The sequence below is a fragment of the Danio rerio genome, chromosome 7 (assembly GCF_049306965.1).
Source record: "Danio rerio strain Tuebingen ecotype United States chromosome 7, GRCz12tu, whole genome shotgun sequence".
NCBI lineage: Eukaryota > Metazoa > Chordata > Actinopteri > Cypriniformes > Danionidae > Danio > Danio rerio.
Window position 1 is genome coordinate 62,710,840 of NC_133182.1, and position 24,551 is coordinate 62,735,390.

General features: G+C 36.4%; 1 protein-coding gene across 35 annotated transcripts in view; it reads left to right on the top strand.

The window, feature by feature from the left end:
- col25a1 (collagen type XXV alpha 1 chain) overlaps nt 1-24,551 on the top strand; it is a 329,419-nt gene that overhangs the window by 185,588 nt on the left and 119,280 nt on the right. For all 35 annotated transcript variants that reach the window (XR_012382769.1, XR_012382768.1, XM_073907401.1 and 32 more), the window contains 2 exons: nt 4,940-4,966; nt 15,441-15,476. Coding sequence is in view for 33 of the 35 variants with exons in the window: in XM_073907401.1 (XP_073763502.1) it covers nt 4,940-4,966; nt 15,441-15,476 (63 nt within the window). In the remaining 2 variants the exon portion in view is untranslated. The remainder of the gene's footprint in view (nt 1-4,939; nt 4,967-15,440; nt 15,477-24,551) is intronic.

Here is a 24,551-nt window from a genome sequence, read left to right on the forward strand (position 1 = left end):
TTTGTCGGTGTTGTAAACAACAAAGAATTATTTTAGTTCTCTGAAACAATAGTGGGACTTTGGAAAGTACAAGTCAAGCAGTTTTGTATACATTATACTCAAAATGTCACTAAAGAGACTTATTTAGTCATGAATGCCTAGGACGCCAATATTTGAAAACTTCAAGAGTTAGCTGAATCAAGTGGTGTTCAAAGTTATTATGATCTTTTAGTCAACGAGAAAACACTGTTGGCTAAATTTGCTGGATTTTAAAACACAAGGAGCTCTGGTCAGATCACAGTTTTAAAATATAAACCAGATGGATGCTCCTTCCACGCTTGTTATAATAAATTAGAAAAGAAAAATGGCCAGAGCAAAACTATGCATGCTTAACACTCAGATTCAGGAAGATTGTTGACCGACCCAGCTGAAAATCATAAGACAGCTGTAATTTTTTATAAAATTTGGAGCAGGATATGAGGTTGAAAGTGACTTTTTCAACAGTTTGCCTCAGGTTTTAGAGGAGGCAAATTGGTTGGCAGAGGTGATGAGTTCTGTCATCAATCCTGACCATACATACTGTTTGCACCGCAGATTGATATTCAACAATATTTTACTTGTGAGTGACATGTTTAAGGTCTGTAAGGTTCTTAATTTAGATTGTGGTTTAAGCTCAGTGGATCAGGAGAAATATTTTGATCAGTTGGAACATCAATATTTTTTGGACAGTTCTGAAATCTTTTGCTTTTTCCCAGAAGTTTATTGATTAAGTTCTTTATAGTGGTGTTGAGAGTATTTATAAAATTAATAGTCGTTTGTGTCCCCCTTTTAAAGTTTTTAGAGGTGTTAGGCACAGATGTTCAATGTCTACAGAAGGAATGTCTGCTTCTATTCTTTGGGAAACCCTCAACGTTTATTTTGTGTGGAGAATTAATTACTCGTTCTGCTTATATATAAAAAATGTGCAGCAAAAAGCTGAACAATCTTTCTGGACAGATTGGCAAAATAGATAAAAAAAAATATGCAGAGTGTCCAATTCCATCCCTATATAATGAAAAGGCTCTTTTACAATCTGAATATTATCTTCTTTCCTCTAACTAAGCAGAGCAGCTCTTACTTAACTCACGACATCATTTTTATGAATTTGGTAATAAACCAGACAAAGCTCTTGCACAGCAACTTAGGCTTCAAACTGTAAAAAGCTTTATTACTCAAATTCAAGCCACAGTTAGAAATATTGTGTCATGTCCTCAAGACAATAATAACCAGTTTAAATTATTTTATTCTTCTTTGTACCAGTCTCATTCTCTTAAAGACACAAATCTTATTAAAAAAATATTTTTTAAAATCTTGATATGCCTCAAATTAGCAACAAATCCAAAACCAAATTAGATAATCCTATTAGTTTAGCTGAAATTTTACATGCAATTTCAGAGATGCAGAGTGGAAAATCTTCAGACCCAGATAGGTTTCCAACCAAGTTTTAAAAAAAGTTTTCTCTTCAGCTTTTTCCATTACTACTTTCAGTTTTTTAAGAATCATTTAATAATGGTAGTTTACCCTTATCCATGCGTCAAGCATTAATTTCATTGATCTTGAAACCTAATAAAAACCCACTTGACTGTGAGTCTTATCGTCCAATATCCCTCCTTAATGTTAACATGAAAATTTTGGCCAAGGTCCTTTCTATAAGACTAGAAACTATTGTGCAAAACATCATACATCCTTTTTATAAAACAGGTTTTATAAAAAACAGGCAAGGTTACTTCAATCTTAGAAGATTGCTGAACATTATTTTTACGTCGACAGACTCCGGAGGTCTTAGTCCCTCTCGATGCAGAAAAGGCTTTTGACATCAAGTTGGACTATCTCTTTTTTTCACATTGAAAAAGTTTGGGTTTGGAGATAAATTTGTGGGTTGAGTAAAACTCTCATATTCTTCCCCTTTGGCATCTGTGAATACAAAATGGTATAAATTCTAAATATTTTTCAATTTATCGTGGGACCAGACAGGGTTGACCCCTGTCCCCACTTTTATTTGCCATAGCTATAGAACCCCTTGCAAAAGCTTTTTGTTCCAACCACAGCATAACTGATATTTTTAGATTAAATAAATAGAAAAAAATATCTGTTGTGCATGGATTACAAAAATGTAGCAAAATGGTTTAGCCACCTAATGATATTCACAGGATTGAGATTTCATCATTTAGCTAAACAGTTCTTAGAGGTAATAAGCTCTTTTTTTGCCTGGGCATTATAGAGCACTTTTACAAAAAATAAGATTTGAGTGAAGAAGTCAAAACTCTGGTGTCTTCAAATTGTGAATTTCGTGTGTTCGAGGACCAATCAGTGGAAGAGGCTAAAACATAGACGTTGATGACATTTAAAAAAAGGTTTTATACATCTCATGTGATAAAATGTTTATTAGGAGACACTAAAAGGATGGCTGATGTTGATGTGGACTAAAATGCTTAAATCTAATTTCCCCTTGAGAGATCAGTGAAGGTCCTTGTATATGTCTTCACCTGAGAAAAGAACTGGGGATTTGCAGAGGAGACTATAGGGGCGATAGCTACTACCAGACATGTGTCTCACCTTACTCCAGCAGTAAGGGAGAATGTTTTTTGTGGTAAAGAAGAGAAATTTTTTTTAAGTTGTATTTGACTGCAATATAGACATTATATATATTATATATATAATCAAGTGTTGGTGAAATAGACCCAGTGGTAATGTTGAAAGGTTTACAGTTTTTTTGGATTGCTTAAGCACGATTTTCAAAACAGGGCCAGTGTTTTCAAAACAGTACACACAATTAGCACAACCACACACCCAATTAGCAAAACCCTAAAGATCCTTTGCATAATGAAACACTCTTGTAAAAACTATACAATTCTGTTTAAAAACCACACTTTTTTACCATAAGAAACACACATTTTCATATTTGCTATACACTGTTTGCACGAGTTACACACTGCTGTGATAAATCTACAACACTTTTAGCACTTCTGCTTTCCTATGATTGGAGTAAGCTACCATCAACAAAGTACAAATATAAAGTAAATTCACCAAACACTACTCAAGAACAATGCTGCACACTGAAGAAACTCATTTATTCCTCAACATGTCCAACATGTTGGCATGAAGATACAAAGTACTGTAACATGTCACTTTACGCATTGAACTTTAAGATAGATCTGGCATGAGAATTATCAATTGCAATGTTGACCTTAGCAAGACACCTTGGAAAGAAGTGTCTTGAATGTAGAATCTTGTTTTGCTGCTGCCTCCATCTGGTCACAGGCCTCCTCCATGGCTTGGATGAGGGGTACCTCAGCTTGGAGATGAAGATCATATACTTTCCACCACCATGCTGAGAAAAAACTCTTCAATAAGGATGAGGAATGGAGAGTATGGTGGAAGATACAGGACGGTAAAATGTGGATGTTGCTATAACCAGTTCTGAACCAGAGCAGAACGGTGGAAAGACACATTGTCCCAGACAACAATGTATTGCGTATGATCGATTTGATTTGCTGCTGTTATGTTGTGCAATTGGTCCAAGAATGTAAGTATATGTGCTGTGTTGTAAGGGCCCATATGGGCATGGCAGTGGAGGACCCCATATTTTGAAATGGCTGCACAGAGTGTTACTGTATATTTCCCCCACGTTGCCCTGGGACATTGACTATAGCCCTGTGGCCAATGATGTTTCTTCTACTCCGTGTTCACGTCAGGTTGAACACACCATCATCTACGTAAGCAAACTCATGCTATATCTCCTCTCCATCTATTCGTAAAACTACCTGAAGAACAGTGTCAGGCAAAATTGTGTAGTTCAGTGTAGATCTAGTATTACAGTACAGTAAAAGATTATGAGACAGTATGCAAGATCACACTGCTAAAGTGAATACATACCTCTGCATAATCATGCCACAATCTTTTCACCCTTTCGAAATTGTGCTCGAAAGGCACTCCATAAATTTGCTTCATTTGAATATATATATATATATATATATATATATATATATATATATATATATATATATATATATATATATATATATATATATATATATATATTTTTTTTTTTTTTTATGGTGTGTGCCAGTGTTCATATTGAGACCTGATGATTTTCATTGAAACTGGCATTTTATAGTGCTTAAACACCTGAATGTTGTGTCTACAATAAATCAAACTAGTGTTTGCACACCTGATGACTGTGTTGAACAAGTTGATTGGACGGTGCAGTAATTTGACAGTCAGTGCTTTGGTATTGCAAGGAAGTGACTTCATGATAGATTTTAGTGTGTGATGTATGCTAAGTGTGTTTAGTGTTTTGCAAATCACTGTGTGTAGAGTTTTGCAACAAGTGTTAAGTTGACAATGTGCTTATAGTTGTGCAAATATGGGCTGATGTTTTAATACTTGTGTGTAAGGTTTTGCTAATAGTGTACTACTTTTAATTTTAGTGTGTAAGCAATCCTAAAAAAACTAATTGCAAGTAGATTGAAAATTGAATTTACCTTCTATCAATTGGTACAAGATTTATTCAAATCAATTCAAATCAATAATTGCTTTACTGGCATGACAATGTTACAAATGTATTGCCAAGACATTCATAAAGTTCACATTAAAAAAATCTGTGTGTGTGTGTGTGTGTGTGTGTGTGTGTGTGTGTGTGTGTGTGTGTGTGTGTGTGTGTGTGTTAATGTAGTAAGAAAATAATGTGTCAATAAATTTCATTGTCATAGTTTGTATAATATTGATTCTTACTGTACTTCAATTTTCTATTTTAACTCATTGTTTGTTTCCACAGTAATTTGTTTCCTAATTATGTTGCACAATCTTACAAATAAAATTGAAATACCAAAATCAGTCACACTAAGTATTTAGCATAAGCAAAGTTCTGAATTTAGATGTGTGCATGTTTTGACTACTTTTTGCAATTTTCTTTTTCCAGGGACCTGAGGGCCCACCAGGACAGAAGGTACAATTGCATGTTTTGTTTTGCACATCATGATACAAAATAATAATAATAAAAAGGATGTTTAATCTGTAGTAATACATCATCTGTAGTAATACATTTTGATTTACTTTTGAATTTAAGATGAAGTTAATACAGCATTAGCAATAGCACAATTCTTTCAAAAACAACAGCAATAATAATAACTGATTATACATTGGAATGGTAGTGCATGTTTTATGTAGTGTACTTAGATCACTAGCAGATACATTGATACACTGCTTCAGTATCCATAAATGGATCCAACCATACATTCAACTTTCACTTGAGTCCATTTCTGAAGAAATAGAAACAGTATTAACTGATTTTATTTAAACTAAAAAATAATTCTAGTTTCATTTTTTTAAAGTTTTTATTTCATCCTGTGCACATTGAATGTGGTTAACTGAGAATCCAAAGTGTGTCCTTAACATCCAATAACCAATGATGGGTGTTTTTACACAGCATTGTTTCAGCTTATTATACAGCAAATGATTTACCTAAGAAGAGTAAAGAAATCAAACTTTAGTAAAATAATGCTCCTGAGATGAGGTAACGAGCATTTTATGATTTTCTTGAATACAGGGGTGTATTCCAGAATTCAAGGTTAACTTACCATCTGCTAAACCCTGAACTTCTAGTTGATTAACCCAAAACCTGCTTACTGTATGTCAGTTCCAAAACCTTTGAGACAATATCAACCTCAATCAACCTTCTAAAAGTAACTGAGAATGGATATGTTTACACGGTGCATAACTACAGGCATTTTCAATGGATGATCGAGTTTACAAGTCACAATGGAAAGTCAAAGTGAGAAAAAAGGGCAGCATACTTTACAGAAAAGGTTTAAATTCTGATGTTTGAAGTATTAAAACCAAATGAAAAATGCAATACAGCTGCATCAAAAAAAAAAAAAAAAAAAAAGAAATATAAGATAAATGGTTAAGAAAAGGGAAAAAAAAGTAATTGCATGAGACAATTAATTTATACAATTGCAACTTACTATACTAAACCTAACAATAACATCTTTTTGTTACGGCCACACAAGGAAGACAATGGGGGTCAAGACTTTTAAGTATTTATTCAAGTAAAACAGCTACAATTGATTGTGAAGCAGGTAAGTAATGAAAAAAAGTTCTGTATGAGAGGTCCAGTTTGGTGATAACACCCCACTCACTTTAAAGACTCTTCCCTTTAGCAGGCAGTTTGTATTCACAGAAGAAGAGGGACATCCACGGAAAAGCACAGGATATAACAGGGATCACAGGAGAGGCGATGAGGAAGACATTCTGACGTTGATTCCAGCAGGTGAGTGACTGGAGAAGGTAAGATAATTGGGTGCATAATTGAGGTACCAGGTGTGAGCTGTAAGTATTCGAGTGTAGGTTCACATGAGTGGTGTGTGGTGGTTGGTGATTGGCTGAGGTGGTTGGGACTGCGAGAATGAGCTGAGGGTGTGACATTACCCCCCCTCCACGGGTGACTCCAGGCACCCTAGAACAGTGGCGGGGACAACCTCAAGGTTGGGTAGCAGGACAGTCAGGGTATCGGCGGTGAAAAACTTCAAAGAGGTTAGGATCCAAGATGACGTTGCAGGGAGCCCACGACCTCTATTCCTAGTCGATAAGGTACTGGAGTTGACATTCCTGCAGCTGTGAGTCAAGAACTTCTTTAACCGAATAGTTGTTGTCGCCAAGGACTTTGGCTGGTTCTGGAGGGGGAGACGGTTCCAGTTCTGTGGATGGAGGAGAAATGGGGCCAGAATAAGGTTCAAGGAGGGAAACGTGAAAGGTAGGTGAAATCCGATAGTGTGAGGGTAAGTTAAGAAGGTAGGTGACAGGGTTAACTTGTGACTGGATGGTGAATGGTTATATGTAGCGGGGACTCAGATTACGGCAGGGCAGACGTAGGCGAATGTCATGGTTGGAAAGCCAAACCTTGTCTCCAGGATTGTATGTGGGTAACCTGTGGTGATTGGCGGCACTGATGTACCTCTGTACCGCCTGCTGGAGATGTGCTGAGTCTCACACCCTCTTGCTTTCTTGGAACTAGTGGTCTACCGCGGGCACCTCAGAGGTCAGAGGAAACACAGATGGTTGGTAACCTAAAACATATTTCAAAGGCATTAGACCTGTAGAGTTTTGATGAAGGGAATTGTGAGCATTTTCAGCCCACGGTAGGTACTAGCTCCAGGCTTCTTGGGGGTGTGCACAGTTAGTACGGAAGTAGCAGGAATCTTCTGCATTTTACGCTCAGTCTGTCCATTTGTCGAAAGATGATAACCCGATGAGAGACTGATGGTAATACCTAGAAGTTGGAAGAACGCCTGCCAGACCCTGGAAATAATTTTTTTGTCCTCGGATACAGTGTCCTCGGGTAGTCTGCAATTACGAAAGATATGGTTGAATGGAACTTCGGCTGTTTCTATGACCGTGGGAAGAACTTTGAGGGGGATTAATTTACAGGCTTTAGAGAATTAATCCACTACCACAGGAATGGTGGTATAGCCCTGTGATGGTGGTAGATCAGTGCCAAAGTCCACACCCAGATGAATCCAGGGTTGGCGGGTATAGGTAACGGTTGCATTTTCTCTTCAGGTAGGTGACAAGGAGTGGTGGTGATGGCACAGACAAAGCAACCCTGAACATACGGGGTAATGTCCTTCTTCATGGCAGGCCACTAATATTTCTGCCTGAGGAGCGAGAGGGTTCACCTGCTGCAAGTGTGCGTACTATCCAGGGGCTGGAGACGATGCCTGGTAGGCATATAGATAAGACAATGAGGGAGTTCAGGGGGTGCTGGCTCACGTACAGTGGAGGTACAGATTTGTACATCTAAGTCCCATAGTATAGGTGCTAGGAAGATGGAGGGAGGTAGAGTTGATTCAGGGGTGTCAACAGTAGGATCTGGTAAGTATTTATAGGAGAGACCATCAGCCTTTACGTTCTTATGGCAGGATTGGTAGGTGATTTGGAAATTGAAGTGAGTAAAGAATAGTAACCACTAAGGGTGTCAAAATTAATTGTTTCTTTGGTGCACCGCGATGCAGACGCGGACAATTCGGTATCGGTTCTTTAATAATCATAACTGATTATTATGTACTGACGTCATTTAACTCTGGGGTTATGTTTCACCGCTGTCTTTCTTTTTTTTCGCTCCACACTACGAGCACTGCTCTGTTTAAGCCCTCGCAATATGTGTTTAGCTGGGATAGCTCGCGCTGGGAGGAGCTCTCAGCAAGGGACCGTCGGAAAAGTGCTTTTTTTTTTGTTTTTTTTTCGTTTTTCTGCTCCTCTAGTAACCAGCCGACTTGACGGCTTTGTGGCATGTTGCATTATGAAGATATTGCCAATTTTGTGATCAGTAACAACTGCAAAGGGAGATTGGGATCCCTCGAGCCAGTGCCGCCATTTATCTAGGGCAAGTTTTATGACTAGGAGTTCTCGATCATCTATACCATAATTCCTTTCCATGGGGGTTAGCTTCCTGGAGTAATACGCACATGAATGAAGGGTTTGGTATTCAGCAGAACATTGTGAGAGGATGGCACCAACTCCGACGTCAGCAGCACCTACTTCAACTATAAATGGTTGTGTGAGATCAGGATGTCTGAGGATGGGAGCCATAGTGAACATTACTTTATGGTGTTCAAAAGGTTATCATGCAGAATTATTCCAGGTAAGTGTACGTTGGCTGCCTTTAAGAAGGGATTCTAGTGGTTCAGAGAGGAGGCTGTAATTCTTTATAAAGCGCCAGCAGAAGTTGGCGAAACCAAAGAAGCATTGCGGCTACTTCACTGTTTTGGGCTCGCTCCAATTGGACATGCCGTCTACTTTACCAGCCTCCATGCTGGTTCATTTACGGTAGATCATGTACCCGAGAAAGGAGATAGTTGACTTATGTAATTCATATTTTTCAGCTTTGAGGTATAGTTGGTTTTCTCTTAACCTATTATACATGGGAATGGTGTTCGGTTATGTCCTGTGAGTAAATCAGGATATCATCACTGTAGACAAGGGTAAATCAATGAAGAAGTCTCTGAATATCTCATTTATGAAACTTGGCATAACCTGATACTCTTAGTGACCTGTAGGGGTTATAAAGGCAGTCTTCCACTCATCCCCTTCTCGAAAGAGATCAGGAGATCTTCTAGGTACCTCTTCTAGGTAGCAGGTACTGAAGGTAGGGGGTATGCGAATTTAACAGTGGCCTCATTTAGTACCCAATGGTCTATGCATGGTCTCAATCCTCCATTCTTTTTTTGCCACAAAGAAGAAATTGGAATCTGCTGGAGAAGTAATAGGTCTGATGAACCCCTGATGATGGGCCTCATTCATGTAGTCTTCTATAGCCACGCGCTCAGGACAGGAAAGAAGGTACATTTTTCCATGCAGTAATTTGGCATCTGGCAGTAGGTCGATACTACAGTCCCAGGACCAATGTGGAGGTAGTTGTGTGGCTCTTTCCTTGCTAAAGACATCAAGGATGGGAGTATAAATGGCCCGGATGGAGACTGTGAGGGAGACGTGAGGGCTTTCTACAGTTGTTGTTTTAATGGAGAGTGGGTCCAGTGCTGGAGTATGAATAGTAGAGGGTGTAGTGTAACCATGTTCCTTGCAGACAGCACCCCATCCGAGGATTTCTCCTGTGTTCCAGTAAATAGAGGGTTGGTGTTGTGCTAGCTAGGGTCTACCCAGGATGATGTCAATATTTGCTTGAGGGAGGACAAGTAACATTAATTTCTCCTGATGGTTGAAAGGGAGTTGGATGACCTCTTCTGTCCGCTGGGTGATTTTGTCGTCGCCTAATGGTGAGTTCTGAAAAGTGGTTATTTGATATTTTATTTGATTACTCACAGAAGATATACGATGCTTGGAGATAAAGTGAAAGGAAATTAAGTTACCAGTCACTCTGTAATCCACCAGCACATGTATGGGGAAAGTGTGAGAGTCCACGATTAATTTAGTTTAAATATTTGGAATCAAATCAAATCAAATCACTTTTATTGTCACATCACCAGCAGCACGTGTGCTATGATGAGTAAAATGCTTAGGTGCTGGCTCCAGACAGTACAAAATACAGATGCAAATACAACGACTGTGCAAAATACAGACAGTGCAAAAATAAAAATAAAAACACATACAACAGCATACTCCTCAAAAAAAAAAAAAAAAAAAAAAAAACAGGACAATGTAAAATTGACAGCGATATATACAATGAATAGTTGTCCACATAGATGTAGGCAGTATTGTTTCAAGTATGGATTGGTTCGAGTGCAGTTCATGCTACATATTGATGGTCTGCAGTGAGGGGTATGGATGAGTCTGTGTGAGGTGTGTTAAGTGTTCATCCGATTGATAGTCTGAAGGAAGAAACTTTCCTTCAGCCGGCTAGTGCGTGATCGGATGCTGCGGAACCGTCAGCCTGAGGGTAGAAAAGTCTATGGCTTGGGTAGCTGTAGTCGCTGATGATTCTCTTGGCTTTCCTCATGCACCGACTGGTGTAGATGTCCTGGAGCTAGGGAAGCTCACCTCCTACTACACATTCAGCAGTTTGATAAGCTGAGAGTGTGACACTTTGGAGCATGTTGCCTAACCATTCAAAACTTTATTTTTTTCTGTCATTTACTTCTAAAAGTTACAATATTAATGTATGTTATACACAGCATCTTGTTTAATAAAGTGTAATCCAGCAGAAGAGCTCTGTCTAAAGTAAAAATGAAACACAGAAACATTCTCCAAAAATGTAATATTTGATTTGACAATTAATGAAGCTATGTATTAAATATTCTCTCTGCCATGTACCTAATAGAAATGCCTTATACTGACCTTATACTACTTAAAATTTAGTAGATAACACTAACCTTTAAAAAAGCTAAATTTGAAATAGAAATACTGGAGCATAAGGTGAGAACATTTTTGGCAAAATATGTGTTACAGGTTGAAAGGTGAGTATCTGAAGCAATGTAAACAAAAATAAAACAGCCAATTCATATTATTTTAAGAAATATAAAACGAGCAGTGCTTCAGCGCAAACAAATAAATTAAAACTGATTTTTGACAAATCATGCGTCTTAGCACTCTTTCATTTCGTTGACCTGCTTGTTTTATTGAGGATTCCTCTGGGCCATGTTGAATAGTATCTGTGGTCCATGTTCAGGGTAAGGTGTCATCATATAGGGAAAACAAGGGAATCCTCATTTCCCCCAGCAATTAACCATTGCAGTCCTGTAATAATTGAAGTGTATAATACAAAGAATAAAAAAAAGTAATAATAAATAGTAAAAGTACTTTTTTAAAAAAAATGTGTAAAGCTAAATGTATTCTGTTAACATAATGACGTGTGCAATAATGATGACATCAAATTATGTACTGGCCCTGGCATAATAGTTATAACACCAAAACAATAATGGCAAAAAATTAAGTTGTTACCTCTACATTTCAGACCGATTTAATAGCAATGTGGGTGCCAGCAATGCCCCAGTGACATTTGAAAACCCTAAAAGTGCTAGTGGAATTATAAAGTAATAGTGGAATTTAAAAGTTAAATTATAGAGACTAGTTGACTTGCTGTTATGGATACCAGAGCATTCCTGGCCATCTGTTAGTGACTTGAAGCGAACTTGGGTTTTATAGCAAGACAATGATTTAAAGCACACCAGCATGTGCAGTTCTGAATGGCTAAAAAAAAAAAAAAAAAAAAAAAAAAAAATGGCCTAGTCAAAGTCCTGATCTGAATCTAATTGAGATGTTGTGACATGACCTTAAAAAGGCATTTCTTGCTCAAAAACCCTCCAATGTGGCTAAAAGTTTGCAAATATATGTGGGCTCAAATTCCTCTAAAGTATTGAGTGTGTTTACATGGACACCAATAATGCAATTTAAATAAAATTAAAACAGTACTCTGATGTAGAGTCTATCAAGCAAACAGTGATTTTTGAATACTTTAGTTCGATTAAAGTCATAATTGAACTAAACAGAGATGAAATTAAGACGTGGAGTATTCAGATTTTAGTCACAATATTTAAGTACAATACAGACATGTAACACAGTTTTTTTTTTTAAATGGAGAATCAGTTACTTTATTTGTTAATCTCCATAACTAATACATTTAGAAACTACATAATAAAATGAATCACTTTAGTAACCTAAAATACTTTTTAGATATAACTGTAATTTGATTACCACCTTTTAAAAACGTAATTTTACCACAATGCAGTTACCTACATTTAAAATTGTATATGCATTATTACCTGAAATGGAAGTTTAAAAAGCACAAAGGTTCAAAAGATGTTATACGGATAGCAGATTTACTTTGCCTTGACATTAGGTAGCTGCCAGTGTTTTCTGAAGTAGCCTCATTAAAACTGTCTGTTTGAGCTGTCAGCATGTCAGCAGTCAACAGACTTCTCAGGACACTAGGACTGATGACACACTGTGCTACACACTGTGTTACACGCTATGCTTTCCTCAGGCGGTCATTTGAATGTTCCCCAATGGTGCTTGGCCCACCCCCCATGGGCCCATTATAAACAGTTACACTTTCATGCATGCCATCTTATTACATAATTTGAGTCTGTAAGGATTAGAATTTATTTATTTAGCAAATCTCATGCCATTATGTTTTTGATGATTTTAACAAGGGATAGTATGGAAAACACAAAAAATAACAAACATTATTTAATGTGTTTCTCATGATTTTTATTGTTTGTTTAGTTGGTTGTTGTTTTTGTTTTGTTTTTTAAACACATATTCCAATTTTAGTTCTTGCATTTACCATTTTGTAATGGCGTTTATTTTCACAACACTTACAAGACATTTAGGAACTGAAGACCAAGTGAAGAAGTCTACCAGGTGTAATTTTAACCCATTCTTCCTGCAAACAAGTCTTAAGTTGGGTAACAGTATAAGGGTATTCATTGTAGCATTCTGAGCTTCAAAATGCACTACTCATTCTCTGTTGGAGACAGGTCAGTCAAGTACCTGTATCCTCTTCCTCCACAGCCAGTACTTTATAATGTGTGCAGAATGTGGTTTTGCATTGTCTTGTTGAAATATGCATGGGTGTCCCTGAAAGAAAAGTCAGCATAGTATGCTCCAAAATTTCTATGTACTTTTCAGCATTAATGATGCGGTCACAGAAGTGCAAGTTACCTTTGCCAAGGGTACTGACAACCCCATACCATCACAGACCCTGTCTTTTGGAATTGGTGACAAGTCTCGATGATCCTTTTCTTCTTTGGACTGCATCTATTTCTCCAAAAAAAACACCTGAAAGACTGATTCATCTGACCACATTACATGTTTCCACTGTTTAGTGGTCCTAGATGCCTCTGAGCCCAGAGAAGTTAGGGCGCTTCTGGACACTGTTAACATAGGGCTTCCTTTTAAAGCAGTCGAGTTTCAACTGATATTTGTGGATGTGACTACATATTGTGGTACTTAACAAAGGTTTGCCAAAGTAGTCCTGAGTCTATGTGTAACGGCCGGGGAGGGAGTGACAGAGACAACTGGAGGTAAGATCCACAATGCAGGTTTATTCAGCATCAGGCCAGCAATGATCAAACTGGTGCAAATGTGTATTTTCAGGCAATCCAGAATCGTAATCAGTGAACAGGCTGTAGGTCGTAAGGCAGGCGGCTAAACAGGAGAACAAAGGTAAACAAGGCTAGGGTCTAACACAGAGAAACAAGACAGGGAGAAACGCGTTGTAGTGTCACTAGTAGTAAACAAGACTCGGCAACCAGGATGGGTGAATTAATGGTTTATGTAGGGTGTGTATCAGTCTCTGGCAAGGTTCAGCTGGTGAGAATGTAATCAGTCTTGATGAGTGAGCAGGCGTGAGTGTAACAGGAGAGCAAGTATGAAGATGTAGTCCAGGGGAAGGCGGAAGTGTAGTTCTTGGTGTTCGTGTGAGAACCAGCGATCTCTGGAGAGCAATCGCTGGTTATGTGACACTATGTGGTGATATTGTTTATAGATTAATCATGATTCTTGATCCAGAGCCTCTAAGGGATTTGAGATCATGGTTGTTCAGCTTAGGGTTGCGCCCTTGTGCTTTACGCACGGAAATTTCTCCAAATTCCTTGAATCTTTTAATGATGCTATGTACTGTTGAAGGTGAAATATCCAAATATCTTCCCATCTTTCTTTCAGGAACATTGTTTTTGAACATGTTGACATCACCTGTTTCAAATCATCTAATAATTTAACCAGTTTACCTGATTACTAGCTCTAAATTGCTCCTGTACTAACCTTTTTACTTATTTCACACCAGTAAAGTTATCTTAAAGGTACAGTAGATGATCTGCCAAAAAGCTAACCGCTTAGCATATTATCTTTGGACAGCGGGGAGGGACTGTGATTCAAAGCCACACCCCCTGAAATCGCGAGCGCGCGCACCGCGTCACAACAGCCGACAGACAACCCACTAGTTCATGTCATTCGCCAATTAGTTAGTGCCAGCGCCGTGCAGGAATTACATTTATTACTTAGCCACACTTACATGCTATTTCAGAGGAATATTTAGAGTAGCATGGTAAACAGTATAGGAAGGCTATCATTGTTCAAAAATGACCCAATGTGAATATAAAAGCAACGTCAGCTCAATAAAGCAGGTTAGGCAGAATAGCGCTATTTACTGGTGTTTTGTTGTTAAACTAAATATAAATTTACATTATAGATGTTGTCAAAGAACCTTATGAAACTGAAAATAATCACATAAATTTTTCGCCAGGAGATTTCAGTGGCTGAACAACACGTCTGTGCATATAAGTCAACACAACACAATCTAACATAAAATAGTTTCAAAACAGAACATTACCTGTCTAACAGTAATACTTCAGCCATGGTGTCATCCTTCCTCCAGCATGCTAAAGTAACTCCAATATTGATTCAGGTATTTAAAAGTTTTAATTCAGCATTTAATTTCTCCCGGTCCGTCTCGTGACCGCGCGGCCACTTTAAGAGCGAATTATACCCACGCGCGCATGCGTTTGTGATGCAGACAGGCACGCGCTAATGGAGGATCTGCGTGAACACATGCGCAGAAGTCGGAATCTACATTTGCTGACAAACAGTCTGACCAGCTTGTCGGAATTAAGGGAGATGACGGTCCGACTCTATTTAATTGCATGAACATTTTTTTTGTTTTATGCTTTACCCAGAATATAGAAATACATATAAACACATTTAGATAATTTACTGTAATCTTTACTATTGGACTGTGAAGAGACTTTCAACCAGCACAACAAAAAAATGTTTCTGAAGACAATCACCTACTGAACCTTTAAATATCCTATTTGTTCGTTTGTTCATTCGTTCGTTTGTTCTCTCTTAACAGTTTTGGAGAATAAATGCTTTTTTGTAATTTTTATTATTTTATTTTATTTATTTATTTCAGAAATATGAAACTTTTTAGCAATTTTAACTAAATGCTAATCTTAAATTCTCACTTGTAGGGTTCCATTGGCCCTCCTGGTATTGATGGATTAAAGGTAAGATAACCCCTGTTTTCTGTTGATGTTTCTGATAAAAATTATATTTAAATCTCCATTTCAATATTGTGAATTCTTTTATTTTTATCTATTTTTGCATTTTGCCTCCAGACTTAGTTGGCAGTAAATCTTGTAAAAATGAAAAAAAAATAGTTCATGTCCATTTATTCACCCAAAAGACTGGAATAAATACACAGAAGTAAATCCAAGTAATTTATTTGCACTGTTTTGTTATTTAATCAAGGATTCTGATTAAGCAGCCAAAACATCTTTTAAATGCACCCTAGAGCATTTGACTAAAATGAGCTTTTAAACTTGAAGTTGTGTTACAAAGTTGTGTTTATATATATAAATATATATGAGCAATACCACACTCATAGCAGTGCAATGTGGCTGTATAGTGGCACTGGTGGTAGGCGTGCAATGGCACGAGGTCACAGGCTGAGTGCATTACTGTCCTACTAGTGACGATAGACGTTTGTTTTGGAATCTGTCTCGTTTCCCCCGTTAGCGTGGTTTCCAGCAATTGCGCTCTGATCCGTGCCAAATCAATCGGTCCGAGATAAGGCTATATGAAGAGAGGGCAGGATGTCTAATACAAAAGTGAAACCATGCTAAAATATTACAGAGAGCTGTTTATCCGTTAAGAAAAGTTACCATCTGATAATTTTCCCATATTTTAATCTTATAATATGTTGCATTAGGCCTGTTGTTCATTTCTGCACTGACAGCTTGAAAGAAAGATCCACATTGATCTGCTTCATAATCTGATACGGTTCATCTGTTATTTCTCTATAATTTAAGCCTATAATGCATAATTCTAGCCAACGTTTATTTAACAGATTGATTAATTCAATCGATATTTACAAAACTTGAAAACTGAAATGAGGCTCTGTATGAGAAAGTCTGACCTCTCTGATTTGTATTTGGTATGTCTGTGGGTGTCAAAATTAAAGTGCACATTTTCACTTATAAAACATTCTATACACAACTGCTCAAAAGTTTGGGGTCAGTATAATTTTTAAATATTTTAAAATAAGCTTCTCCTACTCACCAAGGCTGAATTTATTTAATCATTAATACAATACAAATTATAAAATTGTGAAATGTTATTGCACTATTAAATAACTATTTAAAAGTAGTTTATCATTTAATTTAATCATTTATTTCAGTGATTTTAAAGAAGAATTTTCATCTTAATTACTCCTTTATTTAGTCACATGATTCTTCAGAAATCACTATTCATTAATTAATATTGTTGTTGCTATTATTATTATTATTATTATTATTATTATTATTATTAATGGTAATATTAATAAAAACCAATAATGGCTGGAGTAATAATTTTATTTAAAACTAATCAGTTTTCTGGGTACATTCAGCATCCACCAAGAAGCTTTAGCGATGAAAAGCCAGATGAACTTCATAAAAGCTCATCCATTAAATTCACATATTTTATTATTTTTATTTTAGTCGCGTTTACAGAAAATATGTGTATTTAGTTATTGTAGTTAAAAATGTAGTTTAATCGGAGAAGGGGTGCTTGACAGTTGTCAAATATTAGAAAGGGGTGCACACAGCAAAAAGTTTGGGAACCACTGGTCTAAAGTGATAAAACGGGTGATTTTGCTCACATTTAAGATTATAAGGCTCAACAGCATGAAATGCCATCCATCTACAGAGATTTCCCAGTATTTCTCTGTTGCTATCAGGAGATCACAATATTAATATGCTATAAATACAGCACTACAACATAAAAAAGAGAAAGATTGACTTAGAAAGTCATTTACCTGTTTAATAATGATTTGATCACCTGTAGTTTGAAATTACATTGTTTTTCTCTTAGGGCTTATTGTGCGGTCTTTGTCACCATCTTGTGGATTACCAACCGTCTTTGCTCAAAGACAGGCTAATGTCTGCCAACGCGCTGTCTCACAGATATTATGAATATTTAAAATAGGCACTGCCCCTATAAATAAACTGCATAGTTGCAATCTAAACAACTACATTCTTCACTAAAAAGACCCAAAAGTACATTTTTGTTCAACAGCTGCAATATTTGTCAAACTGTAGAATGTCATCTGATTGTCACTGTATCTGGGCGGTGTAATACACATGTTTGAAGGGTTAAGAGGCTGGACAAGTGCTGTTACTCCAGGTGCTCCGTTGTCCCCCACAGTCCAAACATGTGGTGCAGGTTAATTAGGTAGGCTAAATTGTCCGTAGTGTATGAGTGTGTGTGAATGTGTGTGTGGATGTTTCCCAGAGATAGGTTGCAGCTGGAAGGGCATCCGCTGCATAAAAACTTGCTGGATAAGTTGGCGGTTCATTCCGCTGTGGCAACCCCGGATTAATAAAGGGACTAAGCCGACAGGAAAATGAATGAATGAATGAATATTCAATATTATGATGATAATGATGATATGATGATATTAAATGAAAATATTAAACTGTAATTATCTATGTATACTATCAAATGAAAATGTTAAGGCACTTAAGATACAGTGTTTTCCCAAGTATCTTGATCAAAAATGCATGTCAAGTCTTTCTCCCATTTAAGTTTTAAAGATGACACTTCCGTCCCTTACAAGTTGTTAAGGTTGCTATACTGTACATACAAGACACAAATCCTTTGGGTTTTTTTTTTTTTTTTTTCTTATAATAGCATCTATTGGGAAGGAAGAGAGGAGTCCTAAATTGCCTTTTTGCATTGAGGTAATATAGTGTCTCACCTTAATATATTTAAAAATGTTTAACAGGAAGGGAAAACTGTCATTGTATTTGTTCAAATGTCAGTAGTACGCCCTGCTCATACAAATCTTCCAACTTCTGTATCCACTTTTTATACCAGTATTGTGTTATTTAATCTCTCAATAGTTCAGGAAGAGATAGGTTACAATGAAATGGAGTATTATTATGCAATGAAAGTAGCCAATTATTATTTTTTTGATTACAAACCGCAATTTGCAAGTGTACCTAATTAACCAGTAACTAACTGCCTTCATAACACAATTCAAAGGGATGAAATATATATGTGATATATATATATATATATATATATATATATATATATATATATATATATATATATATATATATATATATATATATATATATATATATATATATATTTGAATAATATTCATTTTTATGCAGTTTATCCTACCAATTAGTGATAATGGAAGTAAGTTCCATCTTTCCAGTCCAGATCTCTGGTTACCTTTTTAAGTAATGGGGAATTATTCAAAGAATATACTTCTTCCAATTTAGAAGGCCAAAATAGACTTTTTTTTTCAGTATTCCATAAAAAAGGAATGTTATTTAAGGGTATTTTCTCTGCAGCCGAATTCAAGGGCATCATATCACTTTTATTGAGATTAATTTTATAGCCAGATATGTCCCTAAAGTTTTCCAACATTAAAGACAAATTAGATAAATATAATTCAGGATTAGTTAGAAATAGCACCGCATCGTCTGCGTATGATGATGTCTTGTGTATACAACCTGTTATATCCAATCCAGAGATTGATTTATGTGACCGCATTGATATAGCCATGGTTTCTACTGCTAGTGCAAAAAGTAGCGGGGAGAGAGGACATCCCTGTCTGGTTCTCCTTGATAAATAAAAATGTTCAGATTAATCAGAATTAGTATGGATGGCTGCCAATGGATTCTTATACAACAATCTAATCATTTCAAAGTTTGGACCAAAATTCATTTTTTGCAAATGATAAGGCCACTCGGTCGAGGGATTTCTGCATCTAAAGAAAGAGTAATCACTGGAAAATCTATTTGTTTTGCTGAATAAATAATATCCATTAACCTTCGTATATTATCAAAAGAGGATCTATTTCTAATAAATCCAGTTTGATCCATGTGAATAAAAATAGGCAATACCCACTCTAAACCTAATGTAATCATTTTGGTGAGAATTTTATAATCAGAATTAAATAGTGAGATTGGCAGATTGGAAGTACATAGATTAGGATCTTTACCTGGTTTCTAAAGAACTGTGATTAAAGCCTGGTTTAAAGTCTTTGTTAATTGTTTTTTTATGAATTGCCTCTGTATACATTGAAAACAACGGGTCTGCTAATTTAGAAATAAAACTTTTATAATAATTCATTGAAAACCCGTCCAACCCAGGTGTTTTACTCCCGGCTAGAGCAGCAACTGCAAATTGAATCTCTTTTTTTGAAGTTTGTTTTTCAAGTTCTTCTCAGTCATTACCACTTAAGACTGGAATATACCATTTACTTATAAAAAATTTAAATTTGAATCTTCCTCTATTCCCTGAGATTTATAAAGTGACTTATAAAAATCTAAGAATTCTTGGTTAATTAATTTAAAATTTAAGTGTGAAACTTTAAACCCTCATGACTGAGTATGCACTGCATCATACAGTTGACCTTGACTTCTCTTCAAACTAAAAGCTTCCTAACAAGTTATGTATATCCCCACAAATACTTGAATTATGTACTTTAAAGCAAACATATTAATCACAACGAACAAGTAATAGATTCGAAATACACAAGTTAGTAAACATGTGAACAAAAATATGAACACATATTTCTCTTGTCAGATTTTCAATATAAAGATCACTCTTGACAGAATTAGGTTCTTACATGTTCATCCAAGAGAAAAGTTATCCACAGTATATTTTTAGCATAGTTTGGTATGGTTGCTCAGGTAACGTTGGATAATCCGGAATTCGTCACAAAAAAACAGAAAACAGATCACAATCAGATCTGGATGATGTTGTCGAAGTTAAGTTTCTGCTGATGCTTTGGAGTTAAAAGATCTTTGTCTCTCCGGTAGCTGAATCCTCAGTGTTGTAGGATAAAGTACTGCGTTAGACACATCGTTATTGCGTAGCTGCCTTTTGAGTGCACTGGATTCTTATTGCTTTCTAAACAGGGTGGAACACATATCCCGAAAAATCATAACGCCATAGTTGCCATAGGTAAGCTTACCCTTTTCTTTGGCCGCATTGAGGATCTTAAATGTGTCTCCGTACCGAAGGAATCAAACCAGAATACCCCGCGGTTTGTCATTTTCAGCCAGTCGTCGTTGCAAAGTGCGGTGAGCTCTTTCAATTTCGTAGATCTCATCCTCCTGATCCAGAATCTTAGGTAACCATTCCTTCAAAAAATCCACAGCATCCCTACCTTCCACTCCTTCTGAGAAACCGACAAGACATCAGTTTTATCTTTTAGCAGTTTGATTTTGTCCTCAGCAGCCAATTTAACATCTTTGAGAACGCTCATTATCGCTTGTTCCATCTCCATCTGTTTAGTTTCTACCTCCACCATTCTCAGATTCATTGATTGTAGTTAGTTACCCATTTTCTCCACGGATTCTGCAAATTTACTTAGCTGTCCGTCAATTAACTCCTGAATTCTGAGAAATCCTTTCTCCATTTCTGTGTGGAACCAGGGCGGAGGGTTGGATAGTGGCATCCTTGTGTCTTAACAATCATGCTTTTGATTGTCCGTTTTCTTTAGATTCGGCATGTTTGTTGTTATGTTCTAAGTGCATCTAAGTAAACTTATTGTTTTAAATAAAGTACTTTTGCTATGCTAAAGATCTTTGGGTTGTGTTATTTAAATGAGATTATTCAGGAGCTCTCTACACCACGTCCTACCCTAGTGCTGCCATAACCAGAAGTCCCAAACACGTCAAACTTTATGAAACATTTAAGGGCTCATGGAATCATCTTAAAGGCAGAGGAATGCGCTGTCTTTGACAGCTTGTGACATCATCTGGCACGTTCTGAGTACCTTCACATAGACACCAATACTCCGATTTTAATATGATTAAGGTAATACTCTTATTAAGAGTCTACTATGTAAGCAGTAATTTTGATTACCTTAAAGGACTACCACATCACAAAATGCAGAGGTTTTTGTTCCATTCGGCATGTAGTTTCAAATTCCATTAAAACAGAAGTCGAAAGATTAAAAATGAAACGTACAAAATTAGATGAATCGCTGGAGGAAATGCTAGATAGCCTGGTAATGCAACATTAATTGTTTCATACTGAAACTTTCCTTCTAAAAGTACCTCCTTGGTCTTATCCGTATTTTTTTGCATGTTGAACACACAATGATGACAAAAAAAAAAAACTGCGTTAATTTGTTTTAACGCATTAAATACTTTAAATTGATTGCATGCGTTAACGTGCTAATTTTGACAGCACTATAATATATATATATATATATATATATATATATATATATATATATATATATATATATATATATATCTTAATCTAGGAGAATGAGGAAAGCTGATGCATCTTAAGCATCTTAAGCATTTTAAACATTTACAGATTTAAGGGTGTTTATTAAAAGGAAACAAAAAAAGATAATTTTCTATGGAAAGTAATACTTTTGTGGCATTATAGAAAATCTCTGACTTTTGAATGTTGGATGCCTGGTCACATGTAATTGTGTATTCCACATCCACTGCAGTTATAAAACAGAAAAGGGCTTCTGTAAATGCAGGTTATTTTTAGATTGGCAATACTCAAATTGTTTTGTTAATGAATTATTTTATGAATAAAGCCAACAGCTTTGGCCCTGTACTAGTAACAGCCTTTTGCAATTTGTATGACAACATTATTACTTATTTTAACTGCTCAACTACAGTACGTAAAATGGCCTAAGATTAGCTAAAAATTTTTATCTGTAAATCAATTAAAAATTACTTTTTTTAAGTAAGGTTTATTGACATGCTTAAATTATTAATCCTTACTTATAAAAAAAAGCAAAAATATTGACCATGTCTATGTCTTTGTACCGTATACAAATTATACTAAAGGTGGTCGGTACCTTAAAGTAGTACACGTTTGTATTTAAAAGTCCATAATATAAAATTTTCTCTTTAAACCTCTTGGGGCAATGATCTCAAAATAAATTCCTATAGGGCCACAGCTCTGCACAGTTTAGCTCCAACCACCACCAACGCACACATGCTTTATAGTCTCTAGTAGTCTTGAACACCTTGATTAGCTGATCCGCTGTGTTTGATTAGAATTGTTCAGAATTTTGTGCAGAGATGCAACCGTCCTAGAATCCAGTTCGAAACCTACAGTATGTACTTTTATTTCAGTGTGTAGATTGCATAACTAGTTATGTATATATATATATATATATATATATATATATATATATATATATATATACATTCACACACATATACATACACACACACACACACACACACACACACACGCACACTCTCACACACACACAAACACACACACACACCCACACACACACACACACACACACACACACACACACACACACACACACACACACACACACAGAGAGACAGTTGAAGTCAGAATTATTAGCCCCCTTTTTTATTTTTTTATTTCTGTTTTTCTGTTAAAGATATTTGCAACACATTTCTAAACATTAGTTTTAATATCTCATTTCTAATAACTCGTTTCCCTGCCATGATGAGAGTAATTATTATTTTACTAGACAATTTTAAGACACTTCTATACAGCTTAAAGTGACATGTAAATGCTTAACAAGGTTAATTAGGTTAACTAGGCAGGTTAGGGTAATTAGGCAAGTTATTGTATAGCAATGGTTTGTTCTGTGGACTATCAAAAATATATAGTTTAAAGGGGCTAAGAATTTTGACCTTAAAATATATTTTTTTAAATAAAAAACCTGCTTTTAATCAAGCTAAAGTAAATCAAATAAGACTTTCTCCAGAAGAAAAAATATTATTAGACATAATGTAAAAATTTCATTGCTATGTTAAAAAGTTTAAAAAGAAAAAAACTCAAAACGGGGCTAATAGTTATGACTTCAACTGTGTGTTTGTGTGTGTATGTGTGTGTGTATATACAGCACTAATATATATATATAACTTCCGGTTATGGCGAGGTGCTGAGAGGTCGAATTTTTTTAGCTCTGCTGCTAACTTGCGATTAATCCTACAATACCAACCAGAATTGTATCTTAAGTCAAGCAACACAAATATAAAAGCATGGGGAAGAAAAATGTCATGCAAAGGTACCAGAAAAGACAAGAAAAAGACCAGAAACGATGATGAATATTCTGAGGGTGAAAAAACTAACGACGCCATGGCAGCTGGTGAGGGCCCTGACGAAGATGATGACGAAGCAATAACTTCGGATGGTAACAACGAAGATATCATGAAAGCTATAATGTCCTTGAAAAGTGGACTTTACAAAAAAATTGATGTAGTCCAAGCAACAATTACGACGATAAGTAAGGAGATAAAGGAATGCACAGGGCGGATAGCACAAGCGGAGCAACGCATTTCGGATGCCGAAGATAACGTCAACGGGCTGTTATCCAGAGTGAGCACGCTAGAAAATACTGTCAAAACGCTTTCAAACAAAGTGGAAGATTTGGAATGCAGAAGTCGACGGAACAACATAAGACTTGTGGGACTACCGGAGAAAGCGGAGGGCCAGGACACGGTAACGTTTTTGGAGAAGTGGATACCGGAGGCTCTAGAATTGGATTCGCGGGAATCTATTGTAATTGAGCGGGCTCACAGAATCGGCACTTTGACAAATATTCACTCGCGAACGACACGCCCGAGGACACTAATTATGGAGTTCCTGAACTTCAGAGACAAGGAGCGAGTGCTAAGGGCAGCCAGAGTTAAAGGGAATGTTCTCTACAATAACGAACAAGTCCGTTTTCACCCAGACCTGTCCGCCGGCATACATAAGATGCTGATGACGACGTGCGAAAAAGGTTGCGAGATAAGGGAATTCAAAAGCACAGAATTATTTTTCCAGCACGGCTCCTACTGACACACGGAGAAAGATCCTACACCTTCCAAGCTCCGGCTGAAGTAGACAACTTTATCCAGTCTCTTTGAAGGATCAAGACAATCCTACCAATATACGAAACTAAAACGTGACAGACAGCACTACTGATTAATTCGTTTTATGTCTTTTTTTCCAACGAGAGAACGCTAATATTCTTTTTGCGTAATGTTCTCTATTGGCTCACGTTAGTCATATACTTTTTTTTTCTGACTACATATGTTTATTCTCGTGATAAAAACACTTAA